General features: G+C 32.2%; 1 protein-coding gene across 4 annotated transcripts; it reads right to left on the minus strand.

Moving 5' to 3' along the window:
- Positions 1-266: 266 nt before the first annotated feature.
- Positions 267-15,981, minus strand: LOC120346951 (uncharacterized). Of its 4 annotated transcripts, XR_005570055.2 has the most exons (19): positions 15,888-15,981; positions 14,550-15,545; positions 13,939-14,224; positions 13,618-13,708; positions 13,000-13,111; positions 11,747-11,872; positions 10,656-10,718; positions 9,993-10,351; positions 9,375-9,473; positions 8,468-8,580; positions 8,032-8,130; positions 7,534-7,606; positions 6,867-7,143; positions 6,065-6,143; positions 4,754-4,873; positions 4,409-4,470; positions 3,939-3,970; positions 2,446-2,494; positions 2,135-2,212 (listed from the first exon to the last, which is right to left on the minus strand). XR_005570055.2 is itself a non-coding variant. In XM_039416751.2 (18 exons), exons 1-18 carry the CDS (start codon positions 15,914-15,916, stop codon positions 2,126-2,128), a joined length of 3,117 nt encoding a protein of 1,038 aa, XP_039272685.2. In that variant the 5' UTR covers positions 15,917-15,981; the 3' UTR covers positions 267-2,125. The 4 variants fall into 4 exon arrangements, 3 of the variants coding, with proteins under 3 accessions (XP_039272685.2, XP_039272684.2, XP_039272686.2); XM_039416751.2 differs by lacking the exon at positions 3,939-3,970 and having other exon boundaries at positions 267-2,212; positions 14,550-15,542; XM_039416750.2 differs by lacking the exon at positions 3,939-3,970 and having other exon boundaries at positions 267-2,212.
- Positions 15,982-18,321: the final 2,340 nt, after the last annotated feature.

An 18,321-nucleotide genomic window follows, 5' to 3' on the forward strand; every position in this document is an offset into this window, starting at 1 on the left:
CAAAAATGCGCACTCTTGGGCCCATAGATTGTTGAAACAGGGTAATGTGACAAGGACGATTTGTGGATTGAGATCCGGAATTTGTGACGAGCATTCCTATTGCAGCGAAGGCGCTTATTAGCGCATTCAATAAAGTAGATTTCTAGTTTCCTAGTAATGACACACAGAATGGGATTCTAAAAAGACTCCATTATACTAGGCTATTATCGACCCCGGACGTGAGACACAAAAATATATTATTATTTTGAATCATGATACCACTAACATCTCATCAAAAAAAATGATTTATTAAACTTCATTCACTCTGACACATATGATTATGAAATGGAGAAAATCACAGTTTTATTAAAGAACATAAAAACAGTATCATACTTCAGCTCAACAGAATACCACAAGTATTATAATTTAAACTCTGTTCTATCTTGAAAATAATTTCAAATCAGCCCATTAAATTTGAGATAAATGACACATATGACAGGATTTGGAGCTTCAAGTGATGACTGCAATTTATGCCTCAGCAAATACATTAAAATTTGTTCTATGGGTAACATACTTTACTATCATCTGTTTTTCTGAAATGATAATGGATATTTAAGTATAATCTGGAAATAAACTATGATGAAGAATGATAGAAATTAAACAAGAAATCATGTGTGGACATTTAACTTCAGCCACATTGTGCCTCTAACATTTCAAAAATACGAGTAATTGTAGGCACAAAATGCAAAAATGACTGATTTTCTATAAATTACAAAAGTATATCTAATGAGAAACAAAAACTTTTTTTTTTCAAGAAATATTTGAACATTATTGTCACCACGCAAGCAAAGCTCTTAAGCTGAGAAAAATGAAACCAATTTAGTAGTTGACGATTACTGAAGCAGAAAAATCTTCTTCGTTAGAGTGCGTGGTGCAAAAAAGATACAGTATACAAGTAAACAATAGAATAGAAATAATATAAAGTGACTGTGTATCATATGGCTAAATTGAATCAACATCTAACAAGTACAAGTTTGAAGTAATCATGTCAAGAAATACTCTTTACATTCTTCAGCTACTACATACACAACCCAAATTTTAAAATAATTGGTGATGGTGGTGAAGCCAAATTATTACATGTACAGCAAAACTCTATCAGCTGGAATAATTGCGAAATTGCATTGAACATTGCAAATCAAGCTGCATGTTTGGGAATATTTCATATATATTTCATTTTAAATGAGAAAAAAATGTTCCGTACGCAAATATTTGAGATTCAAAAAAATACAGTCAACTGACTCATTCCATATAAAGTCTGATATTCTGACATGCATCTCAATATCAATTATCAGATATAAAGCACAACAAACAAATACTGATAAAATCCAAAATTAAATCGATAAATATCTATGATGAATAAGACAGTAACAAATTAAAGAAAAACATTCAAAGAAAAGTGTTGGCTTATACTAAGTATCAGTCACAGAATATCACAGTCAAGATGTGCTTTCAGAATGTTTCACTGAATGAAGCAACACATTTTGATCTAATTTGTCTCAGATTGATAAATAAAACAGAAAAAGCAGAGCAGTGATTTACCTTTTGCAAAATATAAAAGTAATATAAAAAAGAAAGATTTAAAGAGGTCCATCAGCACCAAAAACAGCAGATATTGATTGAATTGATGCTCAAAGCAGTACAAGCCAACAAAGCCGAAGAGTTTGCATTAAAAATGAAAAATCTGTCGTCTGACACAAGAAGTTATTTGTCAGACAGAAGAGGATCTCGAGTATGAAAAAATGAGATATGGCAGTCAATTATGAAAACATCGAAACTGAAGTTTTCTTTAGTGAAAAGGACAGTAAGTGTGAAAGAAGAGAGCCTTGAAATTATAAGTGCCTAAGTATAAAAATTACACAAAGTGAATAAACTTTTGAAACTAAGCTAGGCTCCAAAAGCAACAAACTTAGATGCAACCATGTTTCCATTTTGAAACAGTGACAAGTATGATGTATCCATCCAGTAAATCCAAAACATCAGCAACATAAATAGATGAAGTGAACAGTTGAACAATTTATAAAAAGAAACTATTTTTTTTTATGTTTCTTTAAAATAAATGTCAATGCATGAAATTAGTCGACATCAGTCATCTATGCAGCAATTCGAGTGCGCTATTGAGACGTTGTTCTGCGTCATCAATTCTTCTATCAAAATCTCCACGCAAGTCTTTTAGCTAAAATACAATGGAAATAAAACTTAGTTTTCCCTGGATTCTCATTTTCAAACAACAAAAATAAATAAAAGTAGCTACATCATTAAAAAATAATAGATTTTTGCTAAGTCAATCTATAAATATTCCTTATTAGTCACTAGTAATAATTTGGAAGTATAAATAAGAATAAATACTGTATCGACTATACCGCTGAAAAATATTATTACATTATTGAATATGAGAAAATTTCATACAAATCTGATTTCGTCCGAAGCCTCCTTTATATTGGATTCAACCTCATCACTAAAATGAAACAAAAAAGTTAAGTAGCACAATCAGCATTCTTCAAATGACAAACTTTAATTGTTCAAGAACCCAATATGATAAAATTAAAATGCTCAAAAAGATACAACAATTAATACCAAAATCATGAAGGTCTAGAGAAATAATTATAATTTAATCGAAAATTTGACAAACATTGGGATAATACTAAACAACAAAGTAATCTAACCAAAGAATATTCAAAATCGAAATCAAGAATCGGAAGACATCAAATGATTGAACTACTGACATTTATTTTATTGGGGACACCATGCGAATTATCACATTATAACAAACAATTACCAATAATATAGAATTGACACAAATAATAAAGAAATTCCATTAGTCTTTGTTAATGGAACACTACTGAACCAATTAACAACAATAAAACAAATTTACAATTATCATGTAAGAATTATTACAAATACGCAAAACCAACAAAATTACCATGTTTATGATATTTGCTAAATGCTAAATATGTGTTGAAACATGGAATGAAGCTAATCTAGGTTCATGCTTGGCGAAAGGTAAATTTCTGAAGATTTATATCATGGACATGCTCATTGTCTATATGGAAGTGTAATAAGAATATGTCGGATCCATGTACAAATTAGATGCATTCAAGAGTATGTTTAAAACATTAAAAAACCAATAGGACTATATCTCTATAGCCTTTATATTCAGCGTTGCGAATTGGTTTCAGTGAAAATAACACTTATCTAGGGCGAGCTAATCCCCAATAATAATCTAGAATGTCTTAAAACATCACGAATAAAAATATTTAAGAGAGAATTTGAAAGTGAAATAATAATATTTTCTGGATAACGTCTCGTGTAAAAACGCTGTTCAACATCATCCATAAATTCAGACCTGAATTGTCCAAATGGATCTGATTCTGAATATTTTAAATTAATTGGCTATTTATATTGAAATTTGAAAATGTCAAATTTCATATATGACATGATATATCAGACATTTCATATTTGGAAATAAGATTTTAGAATGGAACAAATAGCTCATTTGGCTACGGCCATCCCTGATAAAAGTGGTGTTTATATTTCTGGTATATATGAATAACCCTAGCATACACATCAAACAATAAATATGACATACTACAGACTTGATCTCTATCACGCTAATGCAAGTTAACAACAAAAAGACAATAGCATTAGTTTATGAGTCAAAATTAAAAGTAATTCATTCTACTATGTTTATATTGTTCAAAAAAATTTTCTTCAGGGTAGCAATTAAGAATTATCACCAGAATATTGCTGCACTCAGAAAACTACATTGAGATTTTTAATGAACATCCCAACTACATGAATATATGAGCATCTTAACATTTACACACATTTTTTAAGTTTTACTGAATACTATAAATCACATGACATCACAAAGACAATCACTCTTGTAATATCATACATACATTATCAATGATGCTGTGGATAGAATCGAACTCTAAAGCAATTCGGAAAACAAGAAATTGCGGAAATTAAAAAAATTTAAATTAATATAAACGAAATTTTTGAACCATGCAAACAGAAATGCTAAATGAAATCTGACAAACTTTGGATATACGTGAAGTACTTCATAAGTTTCCATTCAACAGAATAGATTTTTATCTTATGTAATCAAACTAATTATATACGAGTTTGAAACCCTTTTTATAAAGCGAGCCAATGTAGCATCAAAAGACGAAGGCATAATTTGGATACTCTGTGATACCCAAACAAATAAGATGGTTAAATATTTTACGACCGACTATAAGCGACAAAGATATAAAATTATTTAGTTTAATTCATTTTATAATAGAGGCTTTGTGAGAATAAAAATTATTTGTACCAGTATTAAGATCTTATTTTCCTAATTTTATGCTTTTCAGTAATAATATCTCACCTGACTTCAGAATGGAACCATCGGGGAGATGTTGATGTGTCTGATTGATGTTGTGACTTTTTCTAAAAATGAAAGTAAATCAGAAAATCACAGATAAGAATATGAGCAAATTAGAGGAAACATTGATTATGAAAGTATGAAATGGCAATAATACAATATATTATCTTCAAAATTCCAATGCATGGTAAAACAATAAATAAATTCCTAATAAACCAAGCTGTGAGAATAGTTCATCATATTTCCACCTTTCGATCAATAACTGTATGCCTGTTGCAGTATTCGTTGTCTAATGAGAATAAATAATGTCAATAAAATTAAATATCACATTAAATAATTCTGATTTACATTTGAGCTGTTGTCTTCTTTGTCAGCCGTGTCAGTAGAAACATTGTGGCACTCAATCTCAACTTGAGTTTCCTTGTCTTCTTTATTTTTGTTTGATTTTTCAGAAAATTTTAATATAGCCTGAAAATTGATGTTTTATGGATAACATGAAATGTAAAAATATTCATCATTTGAGAACAAAAAAAAAAAAATTTGACACCTAATCCCTATTATAACCCTACTAGGTGGCATAAACGATTGAAACGAGAAATTCACTAGAAATGAAATTGGAAAATTGTACTCTTGACAAAAATGGAAAATACTTTTTCATAACACAAATTGAAAATATAAAGAACAACAATTTTTGAAATGTTGTAGTGCATTCACTTATTAAATAGGTTCAGTTGGCTTTGTTTATATGAAAAGTCTGAATATTATAATTTGAGGGCAGGGGTGGACACTTTTCATAATTTTGGGGGCAAACTTGCCGTCAACCAAGACACACGGTGTCATGTTGATACATTGTTACATCACAATCACAATATCCTTTCAATTTTGTCATCCTCTTCAAATTTAAGAATGTCATTTTATTATTTAAATATCCGTTGCTGCGAGACCTGCCGCGTTTAGCTCAGAAACCGTACTCGCGTATCACTTTTCATAATTTGGGGGGCAAAATTGCCGTCAACCAAGACACACGGTGTCATGTTGATACATTGTTACATCACGATACCCGTTCAATTTTGTCATCCTCTTCAAATTTAAGAATGTCATTTTATTATTTAAATATCCGTTGCTGCGAGACCTGCCGCGTTTAGCTCAGAAACCGTACTCGCGTATCACTTTTCATAATTTGGGGGGCAAAATTGCCGTCAACCAAGACACACGGTGTCATGTTGATACATTGTTACATCACGATACCCGTTCAATTTTGTCATCCTCTTCAAATTTAAGAATGTCATTTTATTATTCAAATATCCGTTGCTGCGAGACCTGCCGTGTTTAGCTCAGAAACCGTACTCGCGTATCACTTTTCATAATTTTGGGGGCAAACTTGCCGTCAACCAAGACACACGGTGTCATGTTGATATATTGTTACATCACAATCACAATTTCCTTTCAATTTTGTCATCCTCTTCAAATTTAAGAATGTCATTTTATTATTTAAATATCCGTTGCTGCGAGACCTGCCGCGCTTAGCTCGGAAACCGTACTCGCACATCACTAAAGCGACCCCTTAAAATCCGGGAGAATTTTCTCACAGCTTTTGCTAGCATACAGAAACGATAAATCTAAGGATATAAATAATATTTGATATGTATTTAAGCTTACCAATTCATCAGAGACAGTTTTGAGCTTTTGTGAGAGTTCTTGATTTTTTGTATGAAGATGTTTATTTTCTCTTTTCAACCTATACAAAACAAAGAATTAAATTTGGCAATATTTGGGCTTGATCAATTCATGACATATATTATGTATATGAAGATATTTACTGAACCGACAGAAACTTCATCTGAATGTTAGATTTGTATCGCTAATATGTAGAAACAATAATTAAGATTGAAAATGACAATGGCCGGGTTTCACCACGTTTGGTATCATTTTTCGTTACGGAAGTTTGTTGCTGCCAATTCTATTGTTTGGTTTAAATGACTTTTAGATAAAATTATTACATTTTGAGGTAACAATTGTGATTCGATTATGAATAGCCAGAGTCAAAACAATATATGAAACATTGCGAAAAATTAATCCCAAATATAATCCTATCATCCGATTAGGAAATTAAGGATTTGAAAATTACTTAAGCTTCAAAAGTCAGGAACTGTGATCGCCAGACAGAACTTGATAAACGGCAGTGGGGAATACTAACAACAATATTGCTCACTCAAAATCTTGGTATTACTCATAATAATCAGTAATTACAAAACGAAATTGTACTGCATATAAGATGTTCCTTCCCCAAATAAAGACATGAAATAGTTCATCAACCAATATTTAATGGCATTTATCCGTCGACTCAAGCTTATTTGCAACTATTCTATTAGCGATATCTCTGATTTTAGACAAAGAAAGAATTTCTAGAAAACAAATTAAAAAATTATTTAGAGCGGTGTCTGTGTAAGCTGGCAATCACCTTTGTTTCTGTATATCTTCCACTTCTAACATTTTGTACAATTCAGTGATAGACATTTTCAATGTTTTCAATTCAGTTTTGAACATTCGAATTTCATCCTCTGTGTAAACCAGCTTGTGATTTGCTTCAGAATGCATATCAAAGTCGTGATTATCCTTCACAGTCATGGCAGAATTCAATTTATCATGATTAGAATTATGAAAGCTTGCAAATACTGTGTCTGGTTCGTGTTCACATGTAATCGGATCTTCATCTGGTCTAACAATTCCATTTAACCCTGAACATGAAAGAAATAGACTGAAGAAAAGACTCTAAATAAATGCTGGGTAGAATTCAACTTTAGTCATCCATTTGGTCTATTCGCCTTCAAATATTAGTGGCTGACATATTCTCATGGAATTGTTTGTCACGAATTGTGAATACTTTTCAGAAAAACAAAAAGGACAAACACAAACCATTTTATAAGATTGAAGTGAATAACGAAGCTAATTATTTCGAAATGAAAAATTATATAACCAGCATAATAAAGTTTCTACGAAGATATGGTAAAGATGTGGATGTATGAAACTTAAGAAACAGTTTCATTGATTTTACTGTGTTTTTAAAGAGTTAATTCCATATTGAATAATTTTAGACACCAAATCAGTTATAAATCGAGTAACCACACCTTGTGATAGAAGTCTGTTGATAACTGTAGTTTCAACTGTGGAAGTGACAGTCGGCTTCCCATCATCTTTAAACTGAAAAATAATCATTTTTTCTAGTAAATTGAAACGATGTTGCTTTAAATTAAGCAGAAACTACCTATTCAATTTAGCTAGATTCACTCCAGCATCATTTACAAAAAGCCCACATGTTATGTTGTTCATTAATGCAATGGAAAAAAATGTTATTAAAAATAATTATTACTGTTCCACCCATTGTTGCGGTATCAATATAATGATATCAAAATAAAATTGTATTATCAAGATGTTTAAAGCATATTGTTAACAAGGGAATACTAACTGATTTAAATAAACTTATTCCGTATACAAAATGCTATTTCCAAAAGATGACATAAAATTTTTACAAAGGTAACAATATAATGTAATATTTGGGTTCACGCAAAATGATTTAAATTTATATTCTATCAGAATGCTTTTAAAAAAACTTCAGATATATTTACATTATTTTCATTATCTGAAAGTGCATCATATGTGACATCATCTTCTAATATTGAATTATAATCTTCCATCAAGGCACTTTCACACAAACTCGGCAAGTCCTGAAATATTTTACAATAAAATATAATAGAATTGTACAAGTACATTGCACTCACAATTATGTATAGAAAACCAGAGTTAAAGAAAGTATTGGGAGTAAAGAATGGGGTTAATGATTTTGGATTTACGATTTACCACAATAATACAAACTGCAGTAGGCTACCGTGTGTCACAACTGTATACAGTGGAAAGTTTGATGCTTAGTATAACCAATAGTTTTATACAAAATAAATTAATCAATTCAGCATAAGAGCAGCAATCCAGGAAATTACCACTGGACATAGAATATTGATCAATTCATTGTTGATAAAAAAAAATTTTCAATTTCTTTCAGCTTACAATCAATTGACTTAAATTATCATCTTCTTCACCAGAAATATTCTCATCCTTCTCATCTTCCTCGAACAATTTTTTCTTTTCACTTTCCAATTTCGATGACAAAACTTTTTTCTCTGAAAAAAGTCGTTCTTGTTGAAGCATCAAATTTCAGATACACTCAAAAAAGCCTCATAATTTATGTTTCCCGGAGAAGCAGCTTTCTTGTTCATTTCTCAACATCACTTAATCAGCAGGATGTCAAAGGGCGTTTAACAATTGCCATTTTATCAGCCGCAAAAGACACTTTCTTACTCAGTCAGCTTTTAAAGCATGGTTGTAAACATGAGCTAGTTTTTCGCTGTTTCGCTAAATATTTGTCAGTTTTTAGTTGTTTTCGAAATTTGAGTATAAATCAAATAACTCCATGTCCGCAGTAATCGGAATTCGAAAAAAAACTACGATAGACTGGAATAAAAGTAGCAATCAGCATTAGACGAACAGCATATGATAAAATATTTTGAATGAAAGTGCGACATGAAATGGTGTAAACATTTGAAAACAAAAATAAAAAATTTTGCATTTGCTCTTCATAGGCAGAAATTTTTTGAGATCAAGAGGTAAGGAAACATGAAGTCGAGCAAAAAAATTTAATTCAAAGTGGTTTGTTCATGGAATCAGATGGAATAGCCATATTATATTACAGGTTTCAATGTTTATTTACATCTTACCTCTCTGCTATAAAAATTGCTATTCTCAGTATTTACTTTATAAATAGCATATATGAATATTGGCCTCGGGATAAACATGATCATTGTATATAGTCTTGTTGATGATAGAAGATTAATACACAACACTTGATGAAACAAAATACCAGTTCACTGAAAATATCAACACAAATCGAATAAAATAATCTAATCAAAATGCATACCATTGTTCTTTTTGATTTCTTCTATAATCAAAGGTGACATAATTAAAGAATCTGTCTTACGTTTTTTTGCTTTGCTTGTAGAACTTGTAGAAGGCGTATCTGAAATGTCATGATTGATATGAACCCACATTTTATATAAAATATAAATAATATAATACTACAAGTAAAAGACATCAAGAACGGTAGAAAAAAAACATTTGTAGGTGCACAAATAGAAACAAAAAATTTTCACCAGTAGCACATTTCTTGACCAACAAAATTTCACACAGCATTAAATATTTGGCACAATATACGGCACTCCAGAAATATGTGTACCAATATGGAGGTAACTACTGAAACCTGTGGGCAAGGGGTATATTCACTTGGCCAACACAGACAGTCTCCGAACTCGTAATAGAACTAAAATAATGAGAATCGAAATAAAATTATGGCCTAACCCTAATCTGGTACACACACTACAAAATTTTGATTGTAACATGACTTTATAAACATTCTATACATCTAAATAAAATTTCATCCACAGACAAAAATATTTTGTATACAATATACGGCATGAACCAGTGAATAAATCTAAAATAAAAATGAAATGCTATCTCAAATACATATTGAATAAATTACCTGGCAAACGATTTGAAGATTCTGGGGTTTGTCCTTGAAATATCGGTACTGTATCAAGTTTAGCTGTCAAGAAGTGAAAATCATTTTTCTGTGGAGACTTGTCCTCCTTGAAACTAATTTCGTCACCTTCTTCATTTAAATTTACTATCAATTCAGGCTTAATTTTAATATTATGAGATGGCAATGTTTTTAATTCGTCCTGTTTTGAACCTAGATCTTGCTCAAACACATCAGGAGGCTGAGGTGACTTTATATTCGGAATTACAGTTTCCGCACTAGAGTCCGATGCATTCCCACAGTCAGGTGATACCCGAGCATCACGAATTGGAGCGATATCAGAGTCACTCCCAGAGCTAGTCCTAAAATTAGGAAATTTTTATTAGGAATAGAAAATCCTGAAGTAAAAAATAAATAAGAAAATTTATCGTTTCACAAAATTAGGTTTCTTGTCTAAATAATGAGGAATGGGTTACATAATAACTTGGATCAAAACATGGTAAATCAATTTGAAACATTTCTAATCTCAAATAAATTCTTTTCTCAAATGCGGAAATACGATATAGCTGACAATAACATCAGTAATGATGTGGAACCAAGCATAACCGGTATATTTACATATGGAATATGATACCATAATTACATAAATTTTATTACGAAAAATACCTTATTTGTCTAGCCTCTGTAGATCCATATCTTTCTTCTGGAGAATAATTACCTTCAGTTTGCCTATTAAGAATGAAATAGGTGACTCATTAATTTTTTATTTTCACTAGTGACAGATCAATTAAAATAACATGATAGAATGGAATTCTCCATAAAAATCAATCAAAACGAAGACCTCTGAAGTCATGAAATATTAAACTGTTCCTCCCAATGAATTCTGTTTATGAGGATGAGCAATCTATACACGTCACATTGTATTTAGGGTATTTTCGTCACTATTTTGAAGTTTGATGTGTCAAATAAATGACAAGAAAGTTAACAAACTCTAATTAGTGTATATGAGCAGTTTTTAAAAAGTCCAATCATAGCAATAAAGTAGCATATTACTGCTGACTATTGGGTGAAAAAATATGAGCAAAAATCTTGTCTTTTTGTAAATGAGCAGCAGTAATAATAAATCTCACATTATTTATTACCGCTACTATGAATTAAGCAGGTCAACTTGTAAGGATTGGAAACAAATCATGCTTAATATACAATGCATAGCTGTCAAAATGAAACTAAATCGAATAAAACGAGATAAAAATATTCAGTAAGCAGGAAGTTATAGATTACCAGCAATGTTTTATAACTATTTGTTGGTAGTTTAATGTCACATGATGTGTCATATTTGCTATTTGATTACCGCTTTGCATTTTTCGATGCAAAACCGACTTCTGATAATATCCGTGATAAACGAAACCATAAAAAGATTCACTAGATTTGGATATTTACCTTTTAATAAAAAACACAATTTGGGGTACTCCCGTAGTATGTGTACCAGGTTAGGGTTAAGCCATAATTTCATTCAGATTTTCCTTATTCTAGTTTTATTACGAGTTCAGGAACTAACTAATTAGCTAAGTGAATAAAAACCCCATAGGATTCAGTCCCTTTACACAATCTGATGTAAAGTAGGTGAATATAAATTAGTTACCACCATATTGGTACAGATACTTTTAAAGCGCCCAATTTGGTATCAAAAGATGATTCTAGCATTGAGATAATCAACCTTTTTCAAAATATTGAATTTAATTTGATTACAAACTCACAGTCTATATTCTCCATAAGTTATTATATCTTTACTGGCAATGTAGGTAACATATCTATGTTGTTCTTTTTTTTCATCATCTGCCTCAAGCTCATCATCAAACACCGAAGATAGAACATCATTCAGGCTGAAGGAATAATAGGTTGACAATTGTCAGATATCTCAGAACTTAATTTTAAACTACTGACTTATGTAAAGATGAAATTTTTATTTCGAGAATATTTTGTGTTTTTATCAACAAAAGTCCAAACACTGTATCTTTACAGTCAAATCAATCCAAATTTGGTAATGTTTTTCAGAATTTATTCAGGATGTTGTAGATTATCCCCAAAATTCCAAAGCCTGGTGTTCATTCAAAATTCAAACCAAGTGATTAATCCAGATAATTTTGTGTGTTACATCAGATTTGGCTATCATTAATAAATCACTCTTGTGGAGGAAAAATTGCTGATATAAAACAGACACAGTAAATCTATTTCCTTGCTCCAGGAAATCTTTTCTCTCAATGAAAATCTCTGATACGACAAAAGCCATAAACAACTACCGGTAATTAACATCGACAACAAACAAAATTTAGCTGAAACTGACGAAGCTAATTGTTAATTTATGCCACAATCACACCCAGGTGTCAAAACAGACATGTCATGCAAAATGATTGATGAATGAATGCATTTAATGCATTATTGCCTTCCAATTCATCAATATCAAAAACAATTTTTATCTTATATATATTTTCCAGATATATCAAAAATAGTGTCCAGTTTGGAAATCATTCATATTTATATTGCCTGTTGGTAAAAATGTACATGAGTTTGTGAATACCATAGATTTGGGTTCCTCACGCTATTAAGCCACGCCCCCTTTTTTGAAGTTGTTAAGTCTCATCACCTCACAAATCATTTGCGAACAATAAGCTACAAATAACAGAAAGTAGGGCAGAAGTATGTTTTATTCGAAAAACCTGTTGAAATATGTAGATGAAATCCACAAATCTAACAAATATTTGTATTTTTAATTAACTTCACACCCCCTTAAAAAACTGTACACACTACCTTGTGGGGCGAACCCCATTGTTTAAAAACCACCGCTTTAGAAAGTCGTGGTCTATAGGATATAATATTATATTTTTATTGATAAGATATGTAAAAAAATGCCGCTATCATACTTCCTTCTTTCTTTTTGATTTCATTTACTCCCAAATTTAACACCATACCATGAAAATGGTAAATCTACGGTACATGATATCAATATTACCTGCTATTACTCTGTTGATTCGATAATTTCATCATAACATTTTCATTACAGTTTGATTGTACTCCACTCCATGTTTGCCCAGCATCAGATTTGACTAATAGTGATGGGTGAGCTGTTGAATCAATACGTACAATTGAAAAAAAGGAGAAGATACCTTAACAATAGCAAAGGAAAAACCTAATTTTGACAGACAACTGCCGTAATTTTGTTCTTCAAATTCTTATGATATGATATCAATCTACATGACTAATTCACACTTAGCTGAAAAGGCCTGAAGATATTGCAGTACAGTGACTAAAAAGAATCATTCCAGAATCCAGATAGTCATTTCCCGCTTTCAAATATGTAGTAAATTTGTACAGTACAATTCCAGTATTAGGTATATAGATACTTAGATTTCTGAATCTTAAATCAACTTCAAATCAACATCAAAATTTCTTATGAAATGAAAAATTGGGCAATTGATCTTGTTTCACATTATTACAAAAAGATATTTAGTCACATTTGGCATCTCAAAAAGTTGGCGACCTTACGTTGCAGTTGATGTAATTAGACCATAAAATGGTTACCAGTAAGTAAACATCAAACCCAATAAATATACACATATTTCTCTCTCACCTTCTGATATATTGTCTGTTCTTGTATCCAAATAAACAGTAGATGTGATGGAACTGTATCCGCTTTCTTTATCTACAGCAATATCTGGAAACTATAAAAAAAAATTACTCTCAGTTAAAAGGACACAACTATTCTCATTTTTTATTTTCCATTCTAAAACCCTGCAAAGCATGATCTTTTAATGCTCTTCTAACACCTGCTTATATATATGTGCAAGTTACTAATCTTTTAGGACTGCTAGAAAAAATATACTCTATAATTCCATGATAATTACATGGTAAAAATGAATTTCCGTAAATGTGTCTCAGTAGGCCTACTCACATATTCATTTGAAACTGTAGGAATTTGAACTGGTTCCGCGGCACCATCTCCGTCATTTGATTTATTTAAGAAATTATTTATTATATTTTCATCTTTACAACTCTCTAAATGAGGTTCATTACTTAAAACAGCCCCATTTTCAGATTTTTGTTGTGATGGTATGCAAGGCAGTTGTCGGTTCTCAAATCCAAATGGTCTTGGCATAATGGGTGAAGGAGTTTTCTTTGGTCTTGTTACAGGTCTGGCAATCTTGACATTTCGAAGAGGTGGTTTTCTCAGATAAGTCCTTAAATAAAATAGACTTGAATTACAGGTGTAAAAACAAGCAATCTACATATTGTATTTTTGAATTGGGAATTAAGCAGGGAAAGATGAGGTTATAAAATATCATCTCCACAAAACACAGCCTGATAACCTGATATGATGATTCTTTGGCCAACTAATCATGAAAAGTGTGCATTAGTTCCCGCAGAATGTCTTGATTATCTGTCTATAGACTTCACATACATGGAATCATGAAGAAAATCTTCATACATTCATGCACTATATTTATACACACACAATTACTCGAACCCAAGAATATATAAAAATATTAATTCCGAGCACCATACCTTCTGCCAATATGTGAATCCATTGTTGCGGTACTGTCATTTGTTGAGTCATCCGAACTTTTATCTGAAGTGGTATTCTTTTGGAATCCAAAAGAAGGAATTTTATCAGTTTTTTTCTGATTACCATCCGCAATACATCTGATTTCTAAATATTTTTTTCTTTTTTCAGCACGAGACAGGTTTGTTCTGATCGACGAATTATCTGCTTTATCTGGGTTGTCTTGATCTAAATTAGAAGTCTGAGACAAAGGTCTGGATGTCCCTGATGATGACTTATTCCTTGTTGCATTAGCGTTTAATGATTTCGTGATTTCTGAATTATTATCCATTTGGGTAGGCAAATTACTCTTCTCTGATTTGTATCCAAATTTACCTTTCTCTGAACCAACATTACCAGTGTGCACAATCCTGTTTGGTAATTTGATAGATTGTTTTTTACTTGGCATTCCTGATGGTACTTTCTCTGTGTTCACATTCATTTTCTGTTGTGAACTTTTTAAAGCACTGACTTTTTGTAAAAAATATCCAGGCTTCAATGAACGAAAAGTTGGTGAATTATTATTGCCTACAACATCAGTTTTTGTACATTGCACGCTGTCGACAGATGAAGTGCTTTGAGAAATAAGGTGGCTATCAGAACTTTGCGATGTTCTCACAGTGGGTTTACATGCTTCATAATAATTAGTGCTTGATGTGACATTAATTTTACTGATTTCTTCAGTGAACTGTTTGTTAGAAGTTTCACTTTCTGTAGCAAACTTGTCAGGAACAAAATTGTCATTATTTCCATTACAATCCACAGTGATAATTCGTTCCGTTCGATTTTTCAAGTTCAGAGATGCCACTGATTCGGAACTTTTCAAAAATTCTTTTTTTCTTTCTATTTGTTTAGCAGAGTTAACAAAGTTTGTACTACTTGTTGAAGATTTGTTTGTAAATGTCGGTCTCAATATTCGACTTGGAAGTTTGGATGGAGCTGCAGGACGTGAAACTCTGCTGCATAAAAAGTGAAAAAAAATATTAATAGGATATTGTAGAGATTTCATAAACTATTGAAATCTTCTGAACACTAGGAGAGAATATATAATTGGTGAGGTTATGGAAGTATTTTGCATACTTTAAACAAGGTGCAAAAATCTCAATTTATTACATAGTGAGGGAGTTAATTGGCTTATGTGGGTCATGAGAATTATGATTTCCCCAACTAGCTACTTGCATATTTAGTGATTAGAGAAGCGAAAAATTTCAATTACAATTTCATTTGTCAAATAATAATTTCTATGACATACATACAATGTACAAATGAGGGTATAAATTAGGCTATAGAAAAAAAATTACCTGTTCTGAGGTATTTTCGAAGTTGACATGATGGTGGCAGAAAACACTACAAAACAGTGGATTGAAACATCCAGCTAAACTTACGCACTTAAATCTGGAAATATATCACACATAACAGATGACAAATATAAGGGTCGCAAGATAAATACAAAACAAAATATCCTTTTATGAAACTTGATTACAGGTTTATTTGGCGTGTAATTGAACTGTTCCACCTTGTCCACTTTTCTTGGCCCCTATTACAAAACCATTGCCTTTTTTGGAGCTTTTCACCAAATAAAGGAATAGGGATCAGAAAAGTTGGAAAACAAGCAGAATCATCACCGACCTGGAAAAAAGTCAAGTTATTCATTGGAGTATGACAAAGCAATTTTGATGAATATAAAATCCAATACCGTAGTTTTCGGAATGATCTGGGTTTAGAGAGTCTTATAATAAGTCCTCTCAGTTATATTATATATTATGTTATATATTATTATCTTTGAGAAAAAAATCCATGCCTGAAGTAATTCCTCCTGCAGTCCTGAAACATCAGTTAAATATTGCCCCTCTCCCCCGAAGCTTTTCACTTCTACTTTTAACTGAAAGCTTGAGATGTCGCTCAGATTAGTGACGTAATTTTTGGATGGCGTAGTCAGGTGGGGGTTCAGGGGTTAGGACTGACATGTCTCTTGTGCAAAAATCATTACTGCATTACCGGTAGAAAACTAGAAGTACGGTACATGTTTCAGTATTTAGGCACCAAACTACACAAGACCCGATATACAGATATATGAAAATAACTGCGACACCATAAAGAACAATGCGAATACTGCCGTCTTGATAAGCGAATAATTTTAAGTCGTGAAACTACGACACATTTTTTTGAGATTACTCAGTTTCTCCGAATCCTTCTTCTGTTAGCTCCTTTACCAAAAAGTTCTGAAGTTGTGAGGCACTGAAACATATTTCAGTATTTAGGAGCAATGTGAAATATTTGAATATCAGGAAGTTTTGTAAACAGATCATTCTGTCATTGGTAAAAATAGTTGATGAGCCCTGTTCTATGCCAAAACCCATTAACATCTTTTATATTTCTCAATTTGTAGAACAAATACGAAATATAAAAACTGAGAAATTCTATCACAGGTATCACATAACTCTGTAACTGTTTTACCGGTACAGTGTCAAATAATACAGTACGGGAAGACGGTACGGTACAGGTAATAATATCAGAATGCTGGAACGAAATACGGTGACCGTGAGGTCTGAAGTTTGGGAAACATAAGACAAAATGGCTGGTAAGTGGTAATGGCTACGTTTAGTCTACTTTCAGACGCCGCAGACAGATAAGTTACGATACCGGTACCGGAGCTGGATAGACCCTTTGTCTTAATACGGGATAAATATGTAAATCTTATTCTTAATACAGTAATACCGGTACCGGTACAAAAACTGTACTGTAAAACACATACGACAGTACCGGTACCGGTACGATACGTCCCGTAACAATCTGTTCATATTTATGAACCGTACGGTACCGGTACCGTACCGGTATGTACTAAATCGCACTGATTTAAAGTGTTCGTTATGTGTTTTTACGAGGCAAAAATCGGAGAGGGAGTGGTCACTTTTTTGTGGCTTTGGGGCCAGGCCACTGAAATGGGGCCAGGCCACGGAGAAAGTGGGGCTAGGCCACGGAGAAATTGGGGCCGGGCCACAGAGAAATTGAGGCCGGGCCACGGAGAAATCGGGGCCAGGCCAGGCCATGGTGCTATGCAGTAATACGGAGCCACACTCAAATTCTGGTATGAAAAGTGGATTAGTCCTATTTTTTGTGTGTTCAACGGGTTAGTAATGATCTTGAAGGTACAGACAAACCTTATTAGTGAAAAGAATACGCTTGAATCACATTTAACCGAGAATTTATTGCCTGGAAATACTGGATAAAAAATGGAGCCACAGACTTGAGCAGTTCAGTAATATGGAGCCACACTCAAATTCGTTTTGAGAACAGGATTAGTCTTATTTTTTGTGTGTTTAACAGGTTAGTGATGATCTTGAAGGTACAGGCAAACCTAATTAGTGAAAAGAATACGCTTGAATCACATTTAACTGAGAATTTATTGCCTGGAAATACAGGATAGAAAATGGAGCCACAGACTAGAGCAGCTCAGTAATATGGAGCCACACTCAAATTCGTTTTGAGAAGTGGATTAGTCTTATTTTTTGTGTGTTTAACAGGGTAGTAATGATCTTGAAGGTACAGGCAAACCTTATTAGTGAAAAGAATACGCTTGAATCACATTTAACCGAGAATTTATTGCCTGGAAATACAGGATAGAAAATGGAGCCACAGACTAGAGCAGTTCAGTAATATGGAGCCACACTCAAATTCGTTTTGAGAAATGGATTAGTCTTATTTTTTGTGTGCTTAACAGGTTAGTGATGATCT

The sequence above is a fragment of the Styela clava genome, chromosome 11 (assembly GCF_964204865.1).
Source record: "Styela clava chromosome 11, kaStyClav1.hap1.2, whole genome shotgun sequence".
Lineage (NCBI taxonomy): Eukaryota > Metazoa > Chordata > Ascidiacea > Stolidobranchia > Styelidae > Styela > Styela clava.

Bases quoted from the DNA above. Each gene is read 5' to 3' on its own strand.
- LOC120346951 (XM_039416750.2), bottom strand. From the start codon at position 15,916: ATGTCAACTTCGAAAATACCTCAGAACAG. The intron at 13,709-13,938 runs GTGAGTAGGCCT...TTTTTTTTATAG, and splicing joins CTACAGTTTCAAATGAATAT to TTTCCAGATATTGCTGTAGA. The intron at 2,213-2,445 runs GTATGAAATTTT...ATTGTATTTTAG, and splicing joins CTTCGGACGAAATCAGATTT to CTAAAAGACTTGCGTGGAGA.